Source organism: Sphaerodactylus townsendi, linkage group LG16, assembly GCF_021028975.2.
Source record: "Sphaerodactylus townsendi isolate TG3544 linkage group LG16, MPM_Stown_v2.3, whole genome shotgun sequence".
Classification (NCBI taxonomy): domain Eukaryota; kingdom Metazoa; phylum Chordata; class Lepidosauria; order Squamata; family Sphaerodactylidae; genus Sphaerodactylus; species Sphaerodactylus townsendi.
The window spans coordinates 14,883,278-14,904,039 of NC_059440.1; the positions used below are offsets into that span (position 1 = coordinate 14,883,278).

Below are 20,762 nucleotides of genomic sequence, written 5' to 3' on the forward strand. Positions count from 1 at the left end.
CAGAATACACACTGCCCTGTGTAGCAAATGCATTTCGATGCATTTTTAAAGGAGCTCTTGAAGATAACAAGCAAGTAAGAGCAGCTTATCTCTGTAAATGGAAGGAAGAAGGCCTGGTTTGTGTAAACCACATAAACGATGTTCAAACACTGGCTTTCCTCCCTCTGAGTCTAGTTCACAAGTTCATGGTATTGCTGATGCTGTGTTTAGAATTTTTCTTTTAAAAATTCTCTTCTAAAAATATGTTTTATTGAAAAAAAAGCTATTCTGGCTTCCTGCTATAATAAATCTATGCTTAAAAAATCAGTGACAAGGAATAAATAATTCAAATACAGTAGTCCGATGCAGATTGGAGCCATTCAGTAATAAGCATTGAGGAACTTTGTCTACTGCTTTCCCCTGTTTTGTTTATTTTACATGCCGGCTGTCTTACCACTGCTTGCAATCAGCATTGTTTTTAAATTGCAAATCTCTTTCAAAACAAACAGTATTAACTGTCTGCTTCCATAAAATGGAAGTCCATAAAAAGAGCTCAAAAACACCAGGTGAGGACACGAACGTTTGTCCGTTTGTTCCCTAAAAGAGACAACTCCCTTAGTCAAACACACCTCCTGAGGAGTGTTCCACCGAAATGGAGCAGCTACTAAAAAGGCCCTGATCTTCACTGATGCAAGATTTGCATCTGTACATTGGGGACTTTTGCTTTAATGCATGCATGGGGACTTTTCAAAAAAGAATTGGAAATATTCCCTACAATGAAGCATAGGGCTTACAAAAAATATTAAAGGATTTGTTTCCTCTGCACGAACTGTTTCCCTGCCTTTGGCTTGCTGGCAGGCCAGAAAGAAGTGTGGTGGATTGCTTAGAGACTTGGATGGAGGGTGGAGAGAAGCCAGTGTGTGAATCCTCACTCAGCAATTAAGCCTTGAAGCAGTCATTCTTTCAACCCAGCTGACCTCTTAGGGTTGTTCTGATGATCAAACGGAGGCAGGGTGAACCATATAATTTCCCAGCGCTCCTTTGGAGGAAGGATTAAATGTGCCAAGGAAATACTCTTCATCATTTCACAGATGAAAACAGAGGCCCTTTCCGCACAAATCTCCTAAAACGTTTGTAAAACGTTTTCAATTCCCCTCTTTTGTCAGATACAGAAGCTCTCCCCTTAAAAAGTATGTTCTCATGTAGTGATGGAAGTGCTGAGATACTGGAGCATACACTGTTTTGAGTGGAAATGTATAACAATATAAGGGAAGCTATTATTAGTCTGATAATTGCTTATTTTCTGGGGAGAAACGGGAAATTTGGATGGACTGCGTGTAATATTGGGAAAACTTGTGGAAATCATGCAAAAGGCTTTCATTAGAAATTTCTATGATATATTACTTTTTTTTGTAAGTGTCAGGAAATCTTTCAAATCATCTGAAATGCCTTTTGCTGTTTGCTGGTTTTACTAGTATTGTGAGATACTGGGGATTTCATTTCTTTATCTAACGACGTTTTGGGAGTTTTGTGAATTATTTGATTGTATTTGCTGTGGTCAGAGACCTAAAATAAATATGTTGTTCAGAGAGGAATTCCAGAAGGCTAAGAAATGTTGGGGACGGGATTGCTTAGACCCCTTCCGCACCTGCAGGATGATGCACTTTCAATCCACTTTAAGAACATAAGAACATAAAAACAAGCCAGCTGGATCAGACCAGAGTCCATCTAGTCCAGCTCTGCTACTCGCAGTGGCCCACCAGGTGCCTTTGGGAGCTCACATGCAGGATGTGAAAGCAATGGCCTTCTGTGGCTGTTGATCCCGATCACCTGGACTGTTAAGGCATTTGCAATCTCAGATCAAAGAGGATCAAGATTGGTAGCCATAAATTGACTTCTCCTCCATAAATCTGTCTAAGCCCCTTTTAAAGCTATCCAGGTTAGTGGCCATCACCACCTCCTGTGGCAGCATATTCCAAACACCAATCACACGTTGCCTGAAGAAGTGTTTCCTTTTATTAGTCCTAATTCTTCCCCCCAGCATTTTCAATGAATGCCCCCTGGTTCTAGTATTGTGAGAAAGAGAGAAAAATTTCTCACTGTCATCATTTTCTACCCCATGCATAATTTTATAGACTTCGATCATATCCCCCCTCAGCCGTCTCCTCTCCAAACTAAAGAGTCCCAAACGCTGCAGCCTCTCCTCATAAGGAAGGTGCTCCAATCCTTCAATCATCCTCATTGCCCTTCTCTGCACTTTTTCTATCTCTTCAATATCCTTTTTGAGATGCGGCGACCAGAACTGAACACAGTACTCCAAGTGCGGTCGCACCACGGCTTTATATAAGGGCATGACGATCTTTGCAGTTTTATTCTCAATTCCTTTCCTAATTATCCCTAGCATAGAGCTTGCCTTTTTCACAAGTGGATCTTGCTATTCCGCACAGTAAAACCCAGTTGCAAAGTGCATTGACAGTGGATTGAAAGTGCATTATTCTGCATGTGCAGAAGGAGCCCTAGGGAGACATCATCGTTTTAAAAAATGAGATTTCGCCAACCTCCATGTTGCTGTCAGAGCTATTTGCATGCCAAGCAGCCCTATATTCAAGGAAGGGACGTGTTTAGCAGACCTGGAGGCAAAGGGCCAAAAGAAAAGAGGGCTTACAGCAGGGACCAATCCTACTATCCGGCATGCATTTTGTAGCTGACTCCAGTGACCCAATTTCCTCTCCCCATTTTTTTTTGCAAAAAAGCAAAAGTTCACATTGTTTTTATTGAATGAGATCAGCCCCTTTCCCACTAAGTCAGTGACCTCTTGAGTTTTTATTGAAATTCCTCTCCCATCTCAAGGAGAAAGGGGATCTCTCTGGAATGAAGTACTACGAGGAGAATTGGGAGGGGGGAAAAGGCTCTCCCCAAAGCAAAACACGTCTACCTTTATCCATGCCCTAAACTGATCTGTGTTAAGTCCAACACAGAGACCTTTATCCTTATGCAAACAGCTGGATAATTCAACGCAGTTGTCTTCGCAGATAATGAATTTTGAGGCGAAACACGGCCCAGAGAAGTAATTGCAGCCCCGCAGAGCAGGAAAATCAATGTCTCTAAGCCTGCTCTTGACATCACATCAGGCCGGAGCGTGATGGAACTGAGGGTGGGCTATGTCAATGAGCAGGCGGGTCTGTAAAGATAGAAAGGGGATTACTTCTCAGTGCTTGGGGCTTCTTGGGGCACAGAGCTTGTTTACTGCCCTGATTTTAAATTGCCCCCAAAGAAGAAGAGTTTGGATTTATATCCCCTCTTTCTCTCCTGTAAGGTAAGGTGACCAGCCGTCCCGCTTTGGGCGGGACACTCACACTTTTCCGCAATGTGTCCCGCGTCCCGCGGGGTTTTAAAATTGTCCCGATTAGGCAATGCGCTCCTGCGGCCGCGTGCGCCTCCTGCGCTGCCGCACTGCCTTCTGGGGCGCTTCCCTGTTTCCTGACTGGGGAGCGCCACAAAAGGCAGTGTGCTCCTGCAGCCGCGTTACATGAGTAAAAATCTGGTCACCTTACTGTAAGGAGACTCAAAGGGGCTGACAATCTCCTTTCCCTTCCCCCCTCACAACAAACACCCTGTGAGGTAGGTGGGGCTGAGAGAGCTCCAAAAAACTGTGACTAGCCCAAGGTCACCCAGCTGGCGTGTGTTGGAGTGCACAGGCTAATCTGGTTCTCCAGATAAGCCTCCACTGCTCAAGTGGCAGAGCAGGGAATCAAACCTGGTTGTCCAGATTAGGGTGCACCTGCTCTTAACCACTACACCATGCTGGCTCTCTAAGGTAGTACTTCATATTTCTTATACCTCTAAATTAGTCACTTATACTTATTCTCTATTCCATTCAGTAGAAATAATTCTGGTTTTCAAGCTATGTTAAGTTTAAGAATCTTCTTCATTTCTTCTCCGCCGGGATTCAGAAATCATGTATCTTTTTACATGACCACCATCCATGATAGAAGGAGAGTTTGGATTTGTACCCCACCTTTCTCTCCTGTAAGGAGACACAAGGTGGCTTACAAGCTCCTTTCCCTTCCTCTCCCCACAACAGACACCTTGTGAGGTGGGGCTGAGAGAGTTCTGAATAACTGTGACTAGCCCAAGGTCACCCAGCAGGAATGTAGGAGAAACACATCTGGTTCACCAGATTCTGCCACTCAGATGGAGGAGTGGGGAATCAAACCCGGTTCTCCAGATTAGAATCCACCTGCTCTTAACCACTACACTATGCTGGCTCTCTGGAATGAACCAATTGCCTGGGAACAGTCAACATGCCAAGCATGTGTTCTACCTCTGAACCACCACATGCATGAGGCAGGTGCTGGTCAGAATCATCCTTTGGGAACCAGTAACATTTCCCGGGGAAAATGCCTTCGTCGTGCACTGCCTTCTACCTCCCCTTCCTTCCTTTCTGTCGCTGCCAAGTTCAGCCTCTTTGACTGATGGCTCAGTGCTATGCCCCATTTGTCTTGGTGTTTATTTCCTTTGGGGGGGGGGGAGAGTACAAAACCCTGGGATGAAATTCCCATTGAGCTGGCTTGCCCCCAAGATAAACCATCTACCTTCTGCGATTGTCATCCTTCAGAAAACAGAGAGAGAGAGAGAGAGAGCAACGATTTGTGGAAACCGCACGGTTACTTTTTCGAAATGCTTTATGTCCTCTTCATGGGCTCTTGTACCAATAAGGATTTCTGCGAGGAAAGAAATTAAGAGTTTGGCGCTTTTGAAGTGGGTTTTTTTAAAAAAGGGAGAATAGAGGGACTGTAATAGAGGTTTGTAAATGAGCCGCTCCATCATTTGCCTGCCTGCTAATTCCCTGTTATTTCTGTGCAAACACCATTTGAGGAGGTCACCTGCCACCTTATTATTATTTTTTGGTCTAGTGTTGTTTTGCTAGACCAATGTTATGTCAATTTCATGTCAATTTCACTGGAGCTTTTGCTGCAGCAATTGACCTTCAGTGTCAAAAAAGAAGAAGAAGAAAGCCCTTCGAACAGTGGTGGGGTTCAAATAATTTAACAACTTGTTCAGTGTATTGTCGAAGGCTTTCATGGCCGGAATCACTGGGGTGCTGTGTGGTTTCTGGGCTGTATGGCCGTGTTCTAGCAGCATTCTCTCCTGACGTTTCGCCTGCATCTGTGGATGGCATCCACACAGCACCTCAATAACAACTTGTTGTTTACAAGCACCATTTTAACAACCGGTTCTGCCGAAGTGGTGCAAAGCTGTTGACTCTCACCACTGTCTTCGAATCCTTCTGAAATGGTGACCGAAGGAACTGCTGGGGCATCGGTGGGAGAAGGCAAGAAAACCCCAAGAAAGCCTAACGTGTACAAATCTCCTTCAGTTTCCCTGTGAAGGGAGAGAAAAAGGCACACTTTGAGAGCTTTCAAAGATTGGGGGGATTCTCTGGTCTGATAATTTTGTGTGTGCAGAAGAGGGGAAAACATGCGGGTAATATAGACCTTTTTCACACATGCAGAATAGTGTACTTTCAGTCCACTTTCAATGCACTTTGCAGCTGGATTTTACTGTGCAGAATAGCAGAAGCCACTTGCAAACAATTGTGAAAGTGGATTGAAAGTGCCTTATTCTGCATGTGCAGAAGGGCCTTAGTATCCAACCCAAAGAGAATGTATGCTCAAGGTGAAAGCAGACCACAAATGCATAAATGGCCAGAGACTCTGCCTAGACTTCTTAATCTGGAAACAGATAATTTCATTCCCCTAGTGTTGCATAATCCAATGGGTGGAAGGGGACAGGATTCCAACTAATTAAAAAAAATAGCATTTTCCTGCACCTCTTGGGAATCATGCGCCTTGATTGAAGGTAGCCTCATTTTGCTGCTTTATTGAATTGCCACTCAGTCATCAAGTTTGCTTTTAGAAAAAGCGGAAGGCTCTTGTGGCACTGCCAGATGGAATGGGTGGAGGCAGGAGCCATAGCTCAGTGGCAGAACATATGCCTGGCATGCCGAAGGCCCCAGGTTCTGTCCCCAATATCCCCAGTTGAAAGGATCAGGTAGCAAGTGATGGGGGAAAGCTCCACCTTAAACCCCAGAGGTGCTCTACCAGATGGAGAAGATCAAGACTGAAATGGATAGAGCTGTGGTCTGATTCAGGGCAGCTTCATGGGTTCATACAGACACCTGCCTCCAGGTGGGACTTGGGAATCTCCCAGAATTACAGCTCATCTCCAGATTACAGAAGAAGAAGGAGAAGGAGAAGTAGTAGTAGTAGTAGTTTGGATTTATACTTCGCTTTCTCTCTAAGGTGACTCAAGATGGCTTACAAGCACCTTTCCCTTCCTCTCCCCACAACAGACACCTGGTGAGGTAGGTGGGGCTGAGAGAGTTCCAAAGAACTGTGACTAGCCCAAGGTCACCCAGCAGGAATGTAGGAGTGTGGTAACGCATCTGGTTCACCAGATAAGTCTCTGCCACTCAGGTGGAATAGTGGGGAATCAAACCCAGTTCTCCAGATTAGAATCCACCTGCTCTTAACCACTACACCAGTTGTCTTGGAGAAAATGGATGCTTTGGAGGGCAGACTGTATGGCATTGTACCCTATTGAGGTCTCTATCCTCCCCAGGCTCCATCCCAAATCTCCAGTAGTTTCCCCACCTGGATCTGGCAACCCTACTCACCCCCATCCCCCACTGGCAGCTGGGTGGGGGGAGACCTGGCAACCCTATGTGTTCATCAGATAAAGGATAAATTACCACCTGACCCAAATCTCTCCTCTGCTGGATTTTTTAATCCATGGCTTGAACAGGACAGTCTACCTCCTTTTGGATCCAGTGCTTCCTACTAGTCATTACATCATGTTGCAGTGAGTCCCATCATTTAATCATGGATTTTCCTCTCCTCCTCCTCCTCTCCTCCATATGCCCTCACAGAGCTTCCTCAGCCTTCATCAGGCTGTTTTTTCGTGGGTGGGTGTCTTAGAGAATTTATTAGAACATATTTTTCAGCTTACCTGAGAAGTCCCTGCAGAATAAAAGAACTTCAGCCTCGTCTGTGGGCAGCCCCGTAGCTTTGCTTTCCTGAATGATGCAATCCACCTACTTTATTATTATTGTAGATTTCACAGCTGCGAGATCTTTAGCTGGTTGTTGGCCTTCATTACAATTTGAGCCTGGCCCAGAGGCCTAGGAATTTGTAATGTATCGGCGTAGTATTCGTGCAGATCCCAGCAGGGCTGCCTTCTGAATTTGACCAATGTTAATTTTGTCAATTTGAAGATGTTTCAAGTGCTTCCCTAGTGTTTTTGGGATGGCGCCCAGCGTGCCGATTACCACTGGGACGACCTCAGTCGTCGTCGTCGTCGTCGTCGTCGTCGTCGTCGTCGTCGTCTTCTTCTTCTTCTTCTTCTTCTTCTTCTTCTTCTTCTTCTTCTTCTTCTTCTTCTTCTTCTTCTTCTTCTTCTTCTTCTTCTTCTTCTTCTTCTTCTTCTTCTTCTTCTTGATGATGATGATGATGATGATGATGCGCTATTGTAAAGAAGAAAAATAGTGACACGACAGAATTCGATGATGTCTCTAGAGGGAATTACAAGAAAGCGGGTTGTTGTTTGACAGAACCAAGACTTTCCTTTACAAACTGTACCCCCTCTGTTTATACCCTGTGCTTAAACAATTGTCTGAAACTCAATTAAGCAGTGTTAAAAAAAGCTTTGGAGGAATCTTTCCCCCCTCCCTTGTTTGTCTTACTCTGATGTGTTGGAGTGAATTCAGAGCTTGTTAAAATGGAAAATGTTTCACAATCTGCAAATATTGATATATAACTGAAGAACCGGTAAGGAAAATTATACATCTGAGGAACTCTTTTTTGCTTTCTCTTTTTGCATTCCATTAAGAAGTGCTGTACAAAGGGCTCTGCAGCCCAGAAAACCCTCAACAGCGTGCTGTACAAACGCCGACTTTCAAGCCTTCCCAGAATTATACCTGATCTGGAATCCATGCTCTATGAGGAGAAATTTAGGGAGCTGGGTATGTTTAATCAGGAGAAGAGACGGTCAAGGGGTGACATGATAGCCATGTTTAAATAAGGGATATCATGTTGAAGAGGGAGCAATCTTGTGATTTGCTGCTCTGGAGACTGGGACATGGAATAATGGATTCAAACTGCAAGAAAAGAGATTCCACCTAAAGAGGAGAGGTCTGAGGGGGGATATGATTGAAGTCTATAAAATTATGCATGGGGTAGAAAATGTCGACAGAGAGAAAATCTTCTCTCTTTCTCACAATACTAGAACCAGGGGGCATTCATTGAAAATGCTGGGGGGAAGAATTAGGACTAATAAAAGGAAACACTTCTTCACGCAACGTGTGATTGGTGTTTGGAATATGCTGCCACAGGAGGTGGTGATGGCCACTAACCTGGATAGCTTTAAAAGGGGCTTGGACAGATTGATGGAGGAGAAGTCGATTTATGGCTACCAATCTTGACCCTCCTTGATCTCAGATTGCAAATGCCTTAACAGACCAGGTGATCGGGAGCAACAGCCGCAGAAGGCCATTGCGTTCACATCCTGCATGTGAGCTCCTAAAGGCACCTGGTGGGCCACTGCGAGTAGCAGAGAGCTGGACTAGATGGACTCTGGTCTGATCCAGCTGGCTTGTTCTTATATTCTTATGTATGTTCTTAAACATTAGGAAGCACTTTTTGAGAGTCAGGGCCGTTCCACAGTTGAATATGCTGCCTTGGCGTTTCCAAGGAGAGTGGTGGAGTTTCCTTCTTTGGAGGTTCTTAAACAGAGGCTGGATGCCCATCTGTGAGGACTGCTTTGATTGCATGGCAGGGGGTTGGACTCGATGGCCCTTGTGGTCTATTGCAGATCTATGGTTCTAGACTACAGAGATAATTTCTCCTGCAGAAAATGGCAGCTTCAATGGGTGGACCCTGGCATTTAGGGTTGCCAGCTCCAGGTTGGGAAATTCCTGGAGATTTTGGGGGTGGAGTCTGAGGCAGGTGGGGTTGGGGTGGGAGATCCAAGGGGGGGCACAACGCACCGGGCGCACACCCCTGTGGGGGTGGAGTGAGGGTGTTCTGGGGGCCTGGTGGTGGGCGGGGACGGAGGACTGGGTGCACTGGGCGCTTTCCCCCTTGCTACGCCTCTGGAACGGTACTCAGAAGAGCCCAGATTGCCCATCCAAGAGCCACATGTGATTCCTGAGCTACTGATTGAGTATCATGGATCCAAAAGAAACACAACAAATCACAACGCGCTGCCGAGCCCATAGAGGCTGTGATTTATTGGAATATAGGGCCTGTCCGCTATTGACAAGGGCAATCAGAAAACATGGCATCTGATGCGCCAACTCCTCCTCCTTCCTGGCAGTCTCTGTTTGGGCTGCTCTTCCTTGTGTGATGTGCCCTTTGTTCTGCGCCTCCCCGCCATTGACTTCAAAGACTGTCCCCCCCCCTCCCCATTCCATTCCTGCTTTTAAAATTACAGCTCCATGTGGTCCAAGCCCCTGTCACTCCCATAAAGATTAGAGGGCGCATCCGACAGAAACGGGAAAGCCTTTAATAATGTTTTATTGCTAGGAAATCCTTGATCTTGGAATGCTGGGTTTAACTGCATAGGGTAATGTAAACAAGGCTGCTTCCCCGCTCCCCCGAGTTTTAAATCTGTTTTATAGAATTTAGTCCTGCTTAGCCTATTTCCCACCTCATTTTACTTTCTCAAGGTTTCCTGGCTGGAAAATGACAGCTACTTTGACCCCAACCCCCGAATTCAGCTTGCATGTATTTCAAGGATAGAGTTACGTTTAATTGTCAAGGTTGGAAGGGGATGGGAGATCTGTGAATAGATCTTCTCAGCTGAGTTTCAAGCCCAGTGACAGTTGTATGGGCACCTGATTTAGACTGAGCGGCTACAAGGGGTCTCCCGCCTTCTGTTGGTTGGACTAGGCCCGTGGTGGCGAACCTTTGGCACTCCAGATATTATGGACTACAATTCCCATCAGCCCCAATTGGCCACGCTGGCAGGGGCTGATGGGAATTGTAGTCCATAACATCTGGAGTGCCAAAGGTTCGCCACCACTGGACTAGGCTTTGCTATTTTCCAAATAGGAACAATATTTGATATTCTTAGGGAAAATACAAAGCTGCAGTATGGAGTAGTGGTTTGACTAGAATGTGGGACACCATCCTGGGGGAATGTTATGTCTAGTGAGACCTGTGGGATTTCATGCAGTTCCTGCAAGACAGAGGCCCCTTCCGCACATGCAGAATAATGCAGAATAATGCACTTTCAATTCATTTTCAGTGCACTTTGTGGGGAATATCAAAATCCACTTGCAAATTGTGAACGTGAATTGAAAATACATTATTCTGCATGTGCGGAAGGGGCCAGAACTGCTCCACCAGGCATATGGTTGAGGCAGCAACAGTTATCTCCCCCTTTGGGCCTCCCCCTTTCTGCCTGCCCCCCCAACCACCCCCTGTTATGAGACAACAGGGTTGTTTTGTCTGCCCCTTCTATTTAGAGGCTCATTAAAGAGGAAGCTCCGCCATCTTGTTTTAACAGACGTATATACAGTTTTAAAAGATTTTATCATATAGTAGACTTTTATAATTGTTGTGTGATTATGTATATCATGTTGGAAACCGCCCTGAGCCTAAGAGGGGAGGAGCTGTATAAGAATCTGATAAAATAAAATTTAAAAGAAGATTCAAATCCCTACTCAGCCACAGAGGTGGAGCAAGGGGAAACTCTGCCCAGTGCGCGTGCGCTCCATGCACCCCTTCTGCGGCGGTGGCCGCCCCGCCCCGGAACACCCCCTCCATGACCTGGCCATGCCTTCGCTGCGGCTCCACCCGGGGCATTGCGCCCCACTCTGCCCTGTTGGCACTACGCACTGCTCAGCCATGAAGGCCTGCTGAGTGACTTCAAGGCAGTCATTTCCTCTCAGCGTAACTTACTGCACAGGGTTATTGTGAGTCCCTACTAGGGAGAAAAGAGGGGTTTTTTTTTAAGTCGTAAAATGGAGGAAAATACATGACTTGACAAAGAGAGGGGCCGTAGTCCAGTGGTAAGCATAAGCAGACAATCTCAGAATCAAACTCCGGACATGATGGATCTTGGGCAGTAGGAGAGCTGCTGTCAATCAGAGCAGAGAATGTTGAACTTTAAATGGATCAATCGTGGGATTCAGTATAAGGCCATTTGCTATGTTTAACAAAGTTTGCGCTAATGAGTGTCCAGGCTTCAAAATATCCTCTTAAACTCACAGTCAGGACTGTTGATTTGTAATGTTTGTATGCATTTATATCTTTTTTTTGGTGCCGGTTTGTGAGTTTCTGTGTTTGTCTACCTTTGCCACGACAGTTTTAGCCTTTGCTGACCCTTGCTTTTCTCTTCCCCTCCGCAGGCACTGGTGTCACTACACAGTCACCCGGACAGTTTCCTGCCAGGTGCAGAACGGCTCGGAGACGGTGATCCAGAGGGTTTATCAAAGCTGCCGGTGGCCGGGACCGTGCGCCAACTTAGTGAGGTAAAAGCCTGCGTGGCCATTTAGCCCGGCTCAATCCAGCTGGGCAACAGGCGGCTCTCTCCTGGGGTTAGACCGAAGAGAGGAATCTATATCGTGGCTCTCCAGGGGACCGGGGAAACGTTTCTGAATGTGGCCAATTGAAAGCACTCCCTGGCATTTGGCAGAGTTCCTGATCCATCTTTCTCGCAATTCTCTCCTCAAGCTACCGGCAGGGAGGACGGATTAAGGATTTCACAGTGTGTGTTCGGACATCGGTGTGTCAAATCATTATTTAGTTGTTGTTGTTTTTTTTAGAAGGAGCTGAATCGAGGAAATTAACATGGTTAGCTTTTTAGTCCCTTCTCATAGCTAGGGAGGGGTTGTGACTCAGGGGTTAGAGGGCCCGCTTTGCACCCGGAAAATCCTAGGTCCAACATTCAGGATCTAAAGTTAAAAGGATCAAGAAGGAGTTGACGAGAAAGACGTCCCGTCTGAGACCCCGAGAACCGCTGCCAGTCAGAGCGGGCAATACTGACTTTGATGGGACAAATGCGGAAGTGAAATAGCTCTCAGTATAAATACTGCCGTGGGACTTAGAAGAAGAAGAAGAGTTTGGATTTATATCCCCCCTTTCTCTCCTGTAGGAGACTCAAAGGGGCTGACAATCTCCTTGCCCTTCCCCCCTCACAACAAACACCCTGTGAGGTAGGTGGGGCTGAGAGAGCTCCGAGAAGCTGTGACTAGCCCAAAGTCACCCAGCTGGCGTGTGTGGGAGTGCACAGGCTAATCTGAATCCCCCAGATAAGCCTCCACAGCTCAGGCGGCAGAGCGGGGAATCAAACCCGGTTCCTCCAGATTAGATACACGAGCTCTTAACCTCCTACGCCACTGCTGCTCCTTAGCCTTCAGTCACCACTCAAACACTCAATAAAGACATTTGAGCCAGTCAGCTCCTAGGTAATGGGCTCTTTGCACAACATTTCCATTAGGACAGCGTTCAGTCTCAGTGGCTTTCCACCCAAGGACATTCAAGCGGTGGAAATACTCTGAGACTGAACGCTGTGCTAATGGAAATATTGTGAAAGGAACTTTGAAAGGATTGATTGTGGGAGGCTCAGTGAGCACCAATCATTTGTTGAGCCTGCGAAGACACTACGGGGTCAGACATCGACTGGGAGCCGACCAGCTCAGATGTCTTTATTGAGTGTCTAAGTGGTGACTGAAGGCTACTTCCCACTGCTGTTTTTATACTGAGAGCTATTTCTCTGTTTCCTCTGTTTGCAGCTCATCTGCCTGCCATTTCCATGTAAAAAGTACCTTATATACTCACGTATAAGTCTACTTTTTCAGCACATTTTTTGTGCTGAAAAAAGCCCCCCGACTTATACGTGAGTGAGGGTCCCACTTAATTCTTGTGTGGCATTCCCCCTCTCCTGTCTTCGCTCTCTCCTGCCTTCTTCTATGCCTTCCCCCTTTCAGCCGCTTTCTCAGCCTCCTTCTCTGCTTCGCTCTCCTCTGCCTTCTCCTCTGCCTTCCCCCTTTCAGCCCCTTTCTCAGCCTCTGCCGCCTTCTTGGCAGCGGCCGGCCCCTGCCTCTCGATGGGTGAGAGCCAGTTGACCTGGGTTAGCTGGACAAGCTGCGGGATGGAGTGGTCGGTGGCAGAGACCTTGGGATTGGTGAGATGGGGGGTCAGTGGCAGAGACCCCCAAATAGCGCCCGACCGTAACTATTTTTATTTTTGAAATTTACCAGTAGCTGCTGCATTTCCCACCCTAGACTTATACTCGAGTCAATAAGTTTTCCCAGTTTTTTGTGGTAAAATTAGGTGCCTCGACTTATATTCGGGTCAACTTATACACGAGTAGATACGGTACATGAATAATTGGTTCTGGTGGGTTTTCCAAGCTGTGTGGCCATGGTCTGGTGGATCTTGTTCCTAACATTTCGCCTGCATCTGTGGCTGGCATCTTCAGAGGTGTATCACAGAGGAAAGTCTGTTTCACACTGTGTCTGACAATACATGAATAATGTTTGTTTTGTCTGCCGATTCGAAGCACATGCTGTTTTCCCTTTTTTTGTTTTGTTTTAAGGTGGTGTCTTGGAAGCTATGACGACTTGAAATATGCACATATTGCAGATTCTCATATTGTGTCATTATAGCTTCAAAGACACCTCAAAATGAACAAACGAACGAACAAACAAACAAACAAACAAATGAAAAATGGCATGTGTGCCGAATCGGCAGTCAAAACAAACTTTACTCGTGTACTTTTTACACAGAAGTGGTGGGTGGATGAGCGTCAAGCAGAGGAAACCTCTGAGGGAAACCTTCACCAAATGGCAGGCAGAAGGAAAATCACCAGTGGGAGAAAATGCCGAGCGTGAACTGCGAAATGAAAATAAGAGCTGTAAGAAGTTGGGCAGAAAAAATAAAATGTTTCCTTGTTCTGCATAGGCAAGGGGAAACATCTTGGCCCCGTCTTGGGCCCTTTCTGCATGGACCAATAAACTTGGGCTAACCACGGGATCCCGCTCCTAATACAAGTCCGCTCCGCGTTCCCCCCCAACCCGAGTTTTTCAAGAATCACACTATCTGTGATTCTTTAGTTGTAATGTGGATTGCAGCTGATTGCTGAGCAAACAGCTGCCCCTGGAAGCAATCGCTTCCCAGTTTTTAGAGGTCCTCCCTGCGCAACTACGCAGTATGGGAGGTGAGTTTATTAAAACAAGACGCACCTCAGTGTGAAGGCACGACGGCAGCCCACATTGTTTCGCGGGCTCCAGTTGCTGCCTGCACAGAGGTATGTGAACGGGACAGTAGGGAGAGCGGGTTGCTTCATCCTGCTTGCAACCCGCTCTCCCAGTGCTGTGTAGAAAGGGCCTTGAATAATAAAAAAAAAGCTAGTTTCACATTTTCTAAATATGACAGGTTGAGCAGAAATAAAATGTGCTGAAGACATCTTGGGGAAAAAGCTGTGCAGAGTTCCTCCCCAAAACTCTTATTTTAACATTCTCAAGACATTTTGTTTGTACTGTGGAGAAAGGGCTCACTACACCATGCTGGCTCTCACTGCTGGTCTAGAGACACATAATGCTGGCTAAAGATAAGCAGAACTTTGTGGGGTTAGTGCCTGAGTGAATGCCCCCCCCCCCTCTTGTACAAGGCCATCGGGTTCAGCAGTGAGTTGGATATCAATGTAATTAGGGAATGGAGGGAAACCACTGCTCCTAATTTCTTGCTCTCCTTCTCCATAAATGGAATCGGAGGTCTCCTGGAGGAATCTGTGCAGTGTTTGGCTGGCGAAACAAACCAGATGCAAGAGGAAGATAAACAGCAGCAGTCTTCTTATCGTGCAGAATGGAAGCCACTTTGATCCCAATCTGAAATATGGTTCTGTGTGCAAATGGCTTCTTTTGCAAAAATTCTAAACATTGCAGGGAAAATATCTTAAACATGCAGGAAGGAGATACTTCCTGTGCGGTCACACAGCACCCCCTTTCTCCAGTTTTCCTTGACTTGACTCGATCCAAACTTGGTCTCCACAATTATTTTCTTGACACCTTGACCTGCTTCTGCTCTTGAAAGTCTTTGTTTTATTAAATGAAACTTCAGGGCAAAGTGTAGATTATTTTTTTGTCATGCATTTAAAAAGATGCACATCAGAAGCGCTTTAAAAAATACATATATACATACTTCTACATCATGAAACGTCGTGTTGGTGAGGGAGCAAGCTTGTTTTCTGCTGCTCCAGAGACTAGGACCAGCAGTAATGGGTTCAAGGTGAAGGAAAAGAGATTCCACCTAAACATCAGGAAAAACTTCCTGACAGTAAGGGCTGTTCAATAGTGGAATTCACTGCCTCAGAGAGTGGTGGAGTCTCCTTCTTTGAAGGTTTTTAAAGAGAGGCTGGATGGCCATCTGTCAGGAGTGCTTTGATTGTGTGTTTTTGCATTGCAGGGGGTTGGATGGCCCTTGGTATCTCTTCCAATTTTATGATTCAATGATTCTATGAAATAGAAGACTGTGCATGGCCCTTTCCGCACAAATCTCCTAAAACCTTTGTAAAACATTTTCAATCCACCTCTTTTGCCCGCATTTACCCTCTGGAAATGAGTCACAGCTGCCATTATGTGACCCCCCCACACACACACATTTTTTTAGTTCTGTGTTGAATTGATGCTTCAATGCTTCACAACCCCATGCGGCGATTCTTTGCATACTCTGTATACACTGTATGCAGTGCTCGGTACAGTGTATACAGTGTTCTTCAAAATCTCGTTTTAAAATTTATTTTTTTAAACAAAAAGAATACTACAATAAGAAAAGCAAACCAAAATTACATGACATAATGGCCCAATTGATAACCTTCCCCATTATTCTCATAGCATGTCTGTATATTTGGTTTAGCCATTCATTTTTTTCCTTCTAGAGAAAGCTATCAGCTAGCGATCTCCTTCCACAATATGGGTCTGTGTCTGTTGGGTCTTGCTGGGATTGGCTTTGTCGTGAGACCATATCCATATTTAAATCCCAAAAGATGTTGCCCTCGTAATAATGGTAGTGTGGAAACGCTTGTGCACTTTTTGTTTGAATGCCCTAGACACGAAAAGATCAGGTCCAAATATAAGGACTCAATTTTGGCAAACTGCTTTCAGTTGCCAGACTATTACAGGATACCTTGCTGGTTGAATAGTACTGATTTAACATTTTGTGAGACAGTAGCAATTTTCCTGCCTGAAATTACGAATGCTTTATTTTACTTTATTCATCTGTTTATATATGGTTTATACTATCATTGTACTGAAATATTGTTAAAATTTATTCCACTAAAGGCTTGCATATATATAATAAATCCCACAGTTTTTGTATCTGGTTAAATTGGAAAAGGGGAGAAAATTTTTTGCCTGAAAACCCCCCCAAACCAACTGAAAGAGGAACAAAGGCGTAACTTTTAACACTGCAGCAGAGGCGTAGCTCCAAGGGGACAGGGGGGATGCATGACGCACTGGGCACACGCCCCGTGTGGGTGTGGTGAGAGCATTCTGGGGGCGTGGCGTGGTGTTCCAGGGTGGGATGAGGGTGTTCCAGGGCGGGATGGGGGTGGAGGACGCACCAGTGCAGTGGGCGCTTCCCCCTTGCTATGCCTCTGCATTGCAGAGCCGGTTAAGTTGGGTCCACCTGATGTGTTGCTTGTGTTAGTTACAGGACCCTCATCAGACCTACATATAAGATCTCCTACAGAACGGTGACTGCCCTCGAATGGCGCTGCTGTCCTGGCTTCACTGGAAGCAGCTGCGAAGAAGGTAGGTCCCTTGGAACTCACCTGCATGCCCAGGGCTGCCGGGACTTCATGGACTGTTCAGCTATACTGGCTTAGAATGAACAGTGTCTGTTTTTCAGAGTGGACTGCCTGTTCATACACCTTCTTCTACCATTTCATTTAGGGTTTGCAGTTGGACCCAACATTGGGCCTAGATACTTAAGCTTCAGAATTCGTCGATGGTTGGGCTCAGTTGCTAACCTATCTGGAATCCTGTCTGCCTGCCTGTAAAATGTACCCCTGTGTTCCTTGTCAGATACACATCTTGTAAGGTTGTAACACGGACTCTGTGCTCCAGTTTTTTCATAAAATGGAGAGCCTCTTGTGGCAGTGGAACTGAAACGTTATTTGTGGTGTCATTGATGGCTGTAGACTCTTATGAATATAATTATATGCTTATGGGTTGTATGTGTGGAGCGGGGTTGAGTTTCAAGGGGAAACGGGCCATGAAAACTCCATGGCTTAAGTTATCAACACCTGGTCCCAAACCTGGAAAAGAAAGGAAAGTAGGGATGCATGGACAGGCTGTTCCCATCCAACGAGGTATGTTTTCTTTGAACTAACATGATCATCAATTTCCCGTCCTTCCCTTGCAGCTTTCAAATGTTGGCCTTCATGTTCCTGTATTTGATAGCATGTGACAGATGTGTAAAACCAGTCCCTTTCTGCTGGTATTGCCATCTTCGTGCTTGCTGGTGAGGCATTTTGAAGGCACTTATCCTTAAAAGCAGGTTTTAGTATGCAGATCTGGGTCCATCATAATGCGCTGGATTAGGGCTCCCAACCCTGCACTGGCAAATGCTGGAATATTTTTGGGGTGATGCCTTGGGAGGAAGGAGTTTCTCAGGATGTCATATCTCATCCTCTGTGATGGTCTTGCCATTTTCCCAGTCATAATGGCAAAGAATCTAGATACTGAGAAAATCCCTAGAGCCATGGTGGCGAACCTTTGGCACTCCAGATGTTATGGACTACAATTCCCATCAGCCTGGGGGTGGGGGGGGGGGGGGGTGGGGGGGGGGGGGGGTGGGGGGGGGGGGGGGTGGGGGGGGGGGGGGGTGGGGGGGGGGGGGGGTGGGGGGGGGGGGGGGTGGGGGGGGGGGGGGGTGGGGGGGGGGGGGGGTGGGGGGGGGGGGGGGTGGGGGGGGGGGGGGGTGGGGGGGGGGGGGGGTGGGGGGGGGGGGGGGTGGGGGGGGGGGGGGGTGGGGGGGGGGGGGGGTGGGGGGGGGGGGGGGTGGGGGGGGGGGGGGGTGGGGGGGGGGGGGGGTGGGGGGGGGGGGGGGTGGGGGGGGGGGGGGGTGGGGGGGGGGGGGGGTGGGGGGGGGGGGGGGTGGGGGGGGGGGGGGGTGGGGGGGGGGGGGGGTGGGGGGGGGGGGGGGTGGGGGGGGGGGGGGGTGGGGGGGGGGGGGGGTGGGGGGGGGGGGGGGTGGGGGGGGGGGGGGGTGGGGGGGGGGGGGGGTGGGGGGGGGGGGGGGTGGGGGGGGGGGGGGGTGGGGGGGGGGGGGGGTGGGGGGGGGGGGGGGTGGGGGGGGGGGGGGGTGGGGGGGGGGGGGGGTGGGGGGGGGGGGGGGTGGGGGGGGGGGGGGGTGGGGGGGGGGGGGGGTGGGGGGGGGGGGGGGTGGGGGGGGGGGGGGGTGGGGGGGGGGGGGGGTGGGGGGGGGGGGGGGTGGGGGGGGGGGGGGGTGGGGGGGGGGGGGGGTGGGGGGGGGGGGGGGTGGGGGGGGGGGGGGGTGGGGGGGGGGGGGGGTGGGGGGGGGGGGGGGTGGGGGGGGGGGGGGGTGGGGGGGGGGGGGGGTGGGGGGGGGGGGGGGTGGGGGGGGGGGGGGGTGGGGGGGGGGGGGGGTGGGGGGGGGGGGGGGTGGGGGGGGGGGGGGGTGGGGGGGGGGGGGGGTGGGGGGGGGGGGGGGTGGGGGGGGGGGGGGGTGGGGGGGGGGGGGGGTGGGGGGGGGGGGGGGTGGGGGGGGGGGGGGGTGGGGGGGGGGGGGGGTGGGGGGGGGGGGGGGTGGGGGGGGGGGGGGGTGGGGGGGGGGGGGGGTGGGGGGGGGGGGGGGTGGGGGGGGGGGGGGGTGGGGGGGGGGGGGGGTGGGGGGGGGGGGGGGTGGGGGGGGGGGGGGGTGGGGGGGGGGGGGGGTGGGGGGGGGGGGGGGTGGGGGGGGGGGGGGGTGGGGGGGGGGGGGGGTGGGGGGGGGGGGGGGTGGGGGGGGGGGGGGGTGGGGGGGGGGGGGGGTGGGGGGGGGGGGGGGTGGGGGGGGGGGGGGGTGGGGGGGGGGGGGGGTGGGGGGGGGGGGGGGTGGGGGGGGGGGGGGGTGGGGGGGGGGGGGGGTGGGGGGGGGGGGGGGTGGGGGGGGGGGGGGGTGGGGGGGGGGGGGGGTGGGGGGGGGGGGGGGTGGGGGGGGGGGGGGGTGGGGGGGGGGGGGGGTGGGGGGGGGGGGGGGTGGGGGGGGGGGGGGGTGGGGGGGGGGGGGGGTGGGGGGGGGGGGGGGTGGGGGGGGGGGGGGGTGGGGGGGGGGGGGGGTGGGGGGGGGGGGGGGTGGGGGGGGGGGGGGGTGGGGGGGGGGGGGGGTGGGGGGGGGGGGGGGTGGGGGGGGGGGGGGGTGGGGGGGGGGGGGGGTGGGGGGGGGGGGGGGTGGGGGGGGGGGGGGGTGGGGGGGGGGGGGGGTGGGGGGGGGGGGGGGTGGGGGGGGGGGGGGGTGGGGGGGGGGGGGGGTGGGGGGGGGGGGGGGTGGGGGGGGGGGGGGGTGGGGGGGGGGGGGGGTGGGGGGGGGGGGGGGTGGGGGGGGGGGGGGGTGGGGGGGGGGGGGGGTGGGGGGGGGGGGGGGTGGGGGGGGGGGGGGGTGGGGGGGGGGGGGGGTGGGGGGGGGGGGGGGTGGGGGGGGGGGGGGGTGGGGGGGGGGGGGGGTGGGGGGGGGGGGGGGTGGGGGGGGGGGGGGGTGGGGGGGGGGGGGGGTGGGGGGGGGGGGGGGTGGGGGGGGGGGGGGGTGGGGGGGGGGGGGGGTGGGGGGGGGGGGGGGTGGGGGGGGGGGGGGGTGGGGGGGGGGGGGGGTGGGGGGGGGGGGGGGTGGGGGGGGGGGGGGGTGGGGGGGGGGGGGGGTGGGGGGGGGGGGGGGTGGGGGGGGGGGGGGGTGGGGGGGGGGGGGGGTGGGGGGGGGGGGGGGTGGGGGGGGGGGGGGGTGGGGGGGGGGGGGGGTGGGGGGGGGGGGGGGTGGGGGGGGGGGGGGGTGGGGGGGGGGGGGGGTGGGGGGGGGGGGGGGTGGGGGGGGGGGGGGGTGGGGGGGGGGGGGGGTGGGGGGGGGGGGGGGTGGGGGGGGGGGGGGGTGGGGGGGGGGGGGGGTGGGGGGGGGGGGGGGTGGGGGGGGGGGGGGGTGGGGGGGGGGGGGGGTGGGGGGGGGGGGGGGTGGGGGGGGGGGGGGGTGGGGGGGGGGGGGGGTGGGGGGGGGGGGGGGTGGGGGGGGGGGGGGGTGGGGGGGGGGGGGGGTGGGGGGGGGGGGGGGTGGGGGGGGGGGGGGGTGGGGGGGGGGGGGGGTGGGGGGGGGGGGGGGTGGGGGGGGGGGGGGGTGGGGGGGGGGGGGGGTGGGGGGGGGGGGGGGTGGGGGGGGGGGGGGGTGGGGGGGGGGGGGGGTGGGGGGGGGGGGGGGTGGGGGGGGGGGGGGGTGGGGGGGGGGGGGGGTGGGGGGGGGGGGGGGTGGGGGGGGGGGGGGGTGGGGGGGGGGGGGGGTGGGGGGGGGGGGGGGTGGGGGGGGGGGGGGGTGGGGGGGGGGGGGGGTGGGGGGGGGGGGGGGTGGGGGGGGGGGGGGGTGGGGGGGGGGGGGGGTGGGGGGGGGGGGGGGTGGGGGGGGGGGGGGGTGGGGGGGGGGGGGGGTGGGGGGGGGGGGGGGTGGGGGGGGGGGGGGGTGGGGGGGGGGGGGGGTGGGGGGGGGGGGGGGTGGGGGGGGGGGGGGGTGGGGGGG

General features: G+C 52.6%; 1 protein-coding gene across 5 annotated transcripts in view; it reads left to right on the top strand.

Moving 5' to 3' along the window:
* COL26A1 (collagen type XXVI alpha 1 chain) overlaps window positions 1-20,762 on the top strand; it is a 129,561-nt gene that overhangs the window by 11,774 nt on the left and 97,025 nt on the right. For 3 of the 5 annotated variants that reach the window (XR_007246333.1, XR_007246331.1, XR_007246332.1), the window contains exons 2-3: window positions 11,393-11,515; window positions 16,695-16,798. Coding sequence is in view for 1 of the 5 variants with exons in the window: in XM_048519208.1 (XP_048375165.1) it covers window positions 11,393-11,515; window positions 16,701-16,798 (221 nt within the window). In the remaining 4 variants the exon portion in view is untranslated. The remainder of the gene's footprint in view (window positions 1-11,392; window positions 11,516-16,694; window positions 16,799-20,762) is intronic. The other 2 variants (XR_007246334.1, XM_048519208.1) reach the window with 1 other exon arrangement.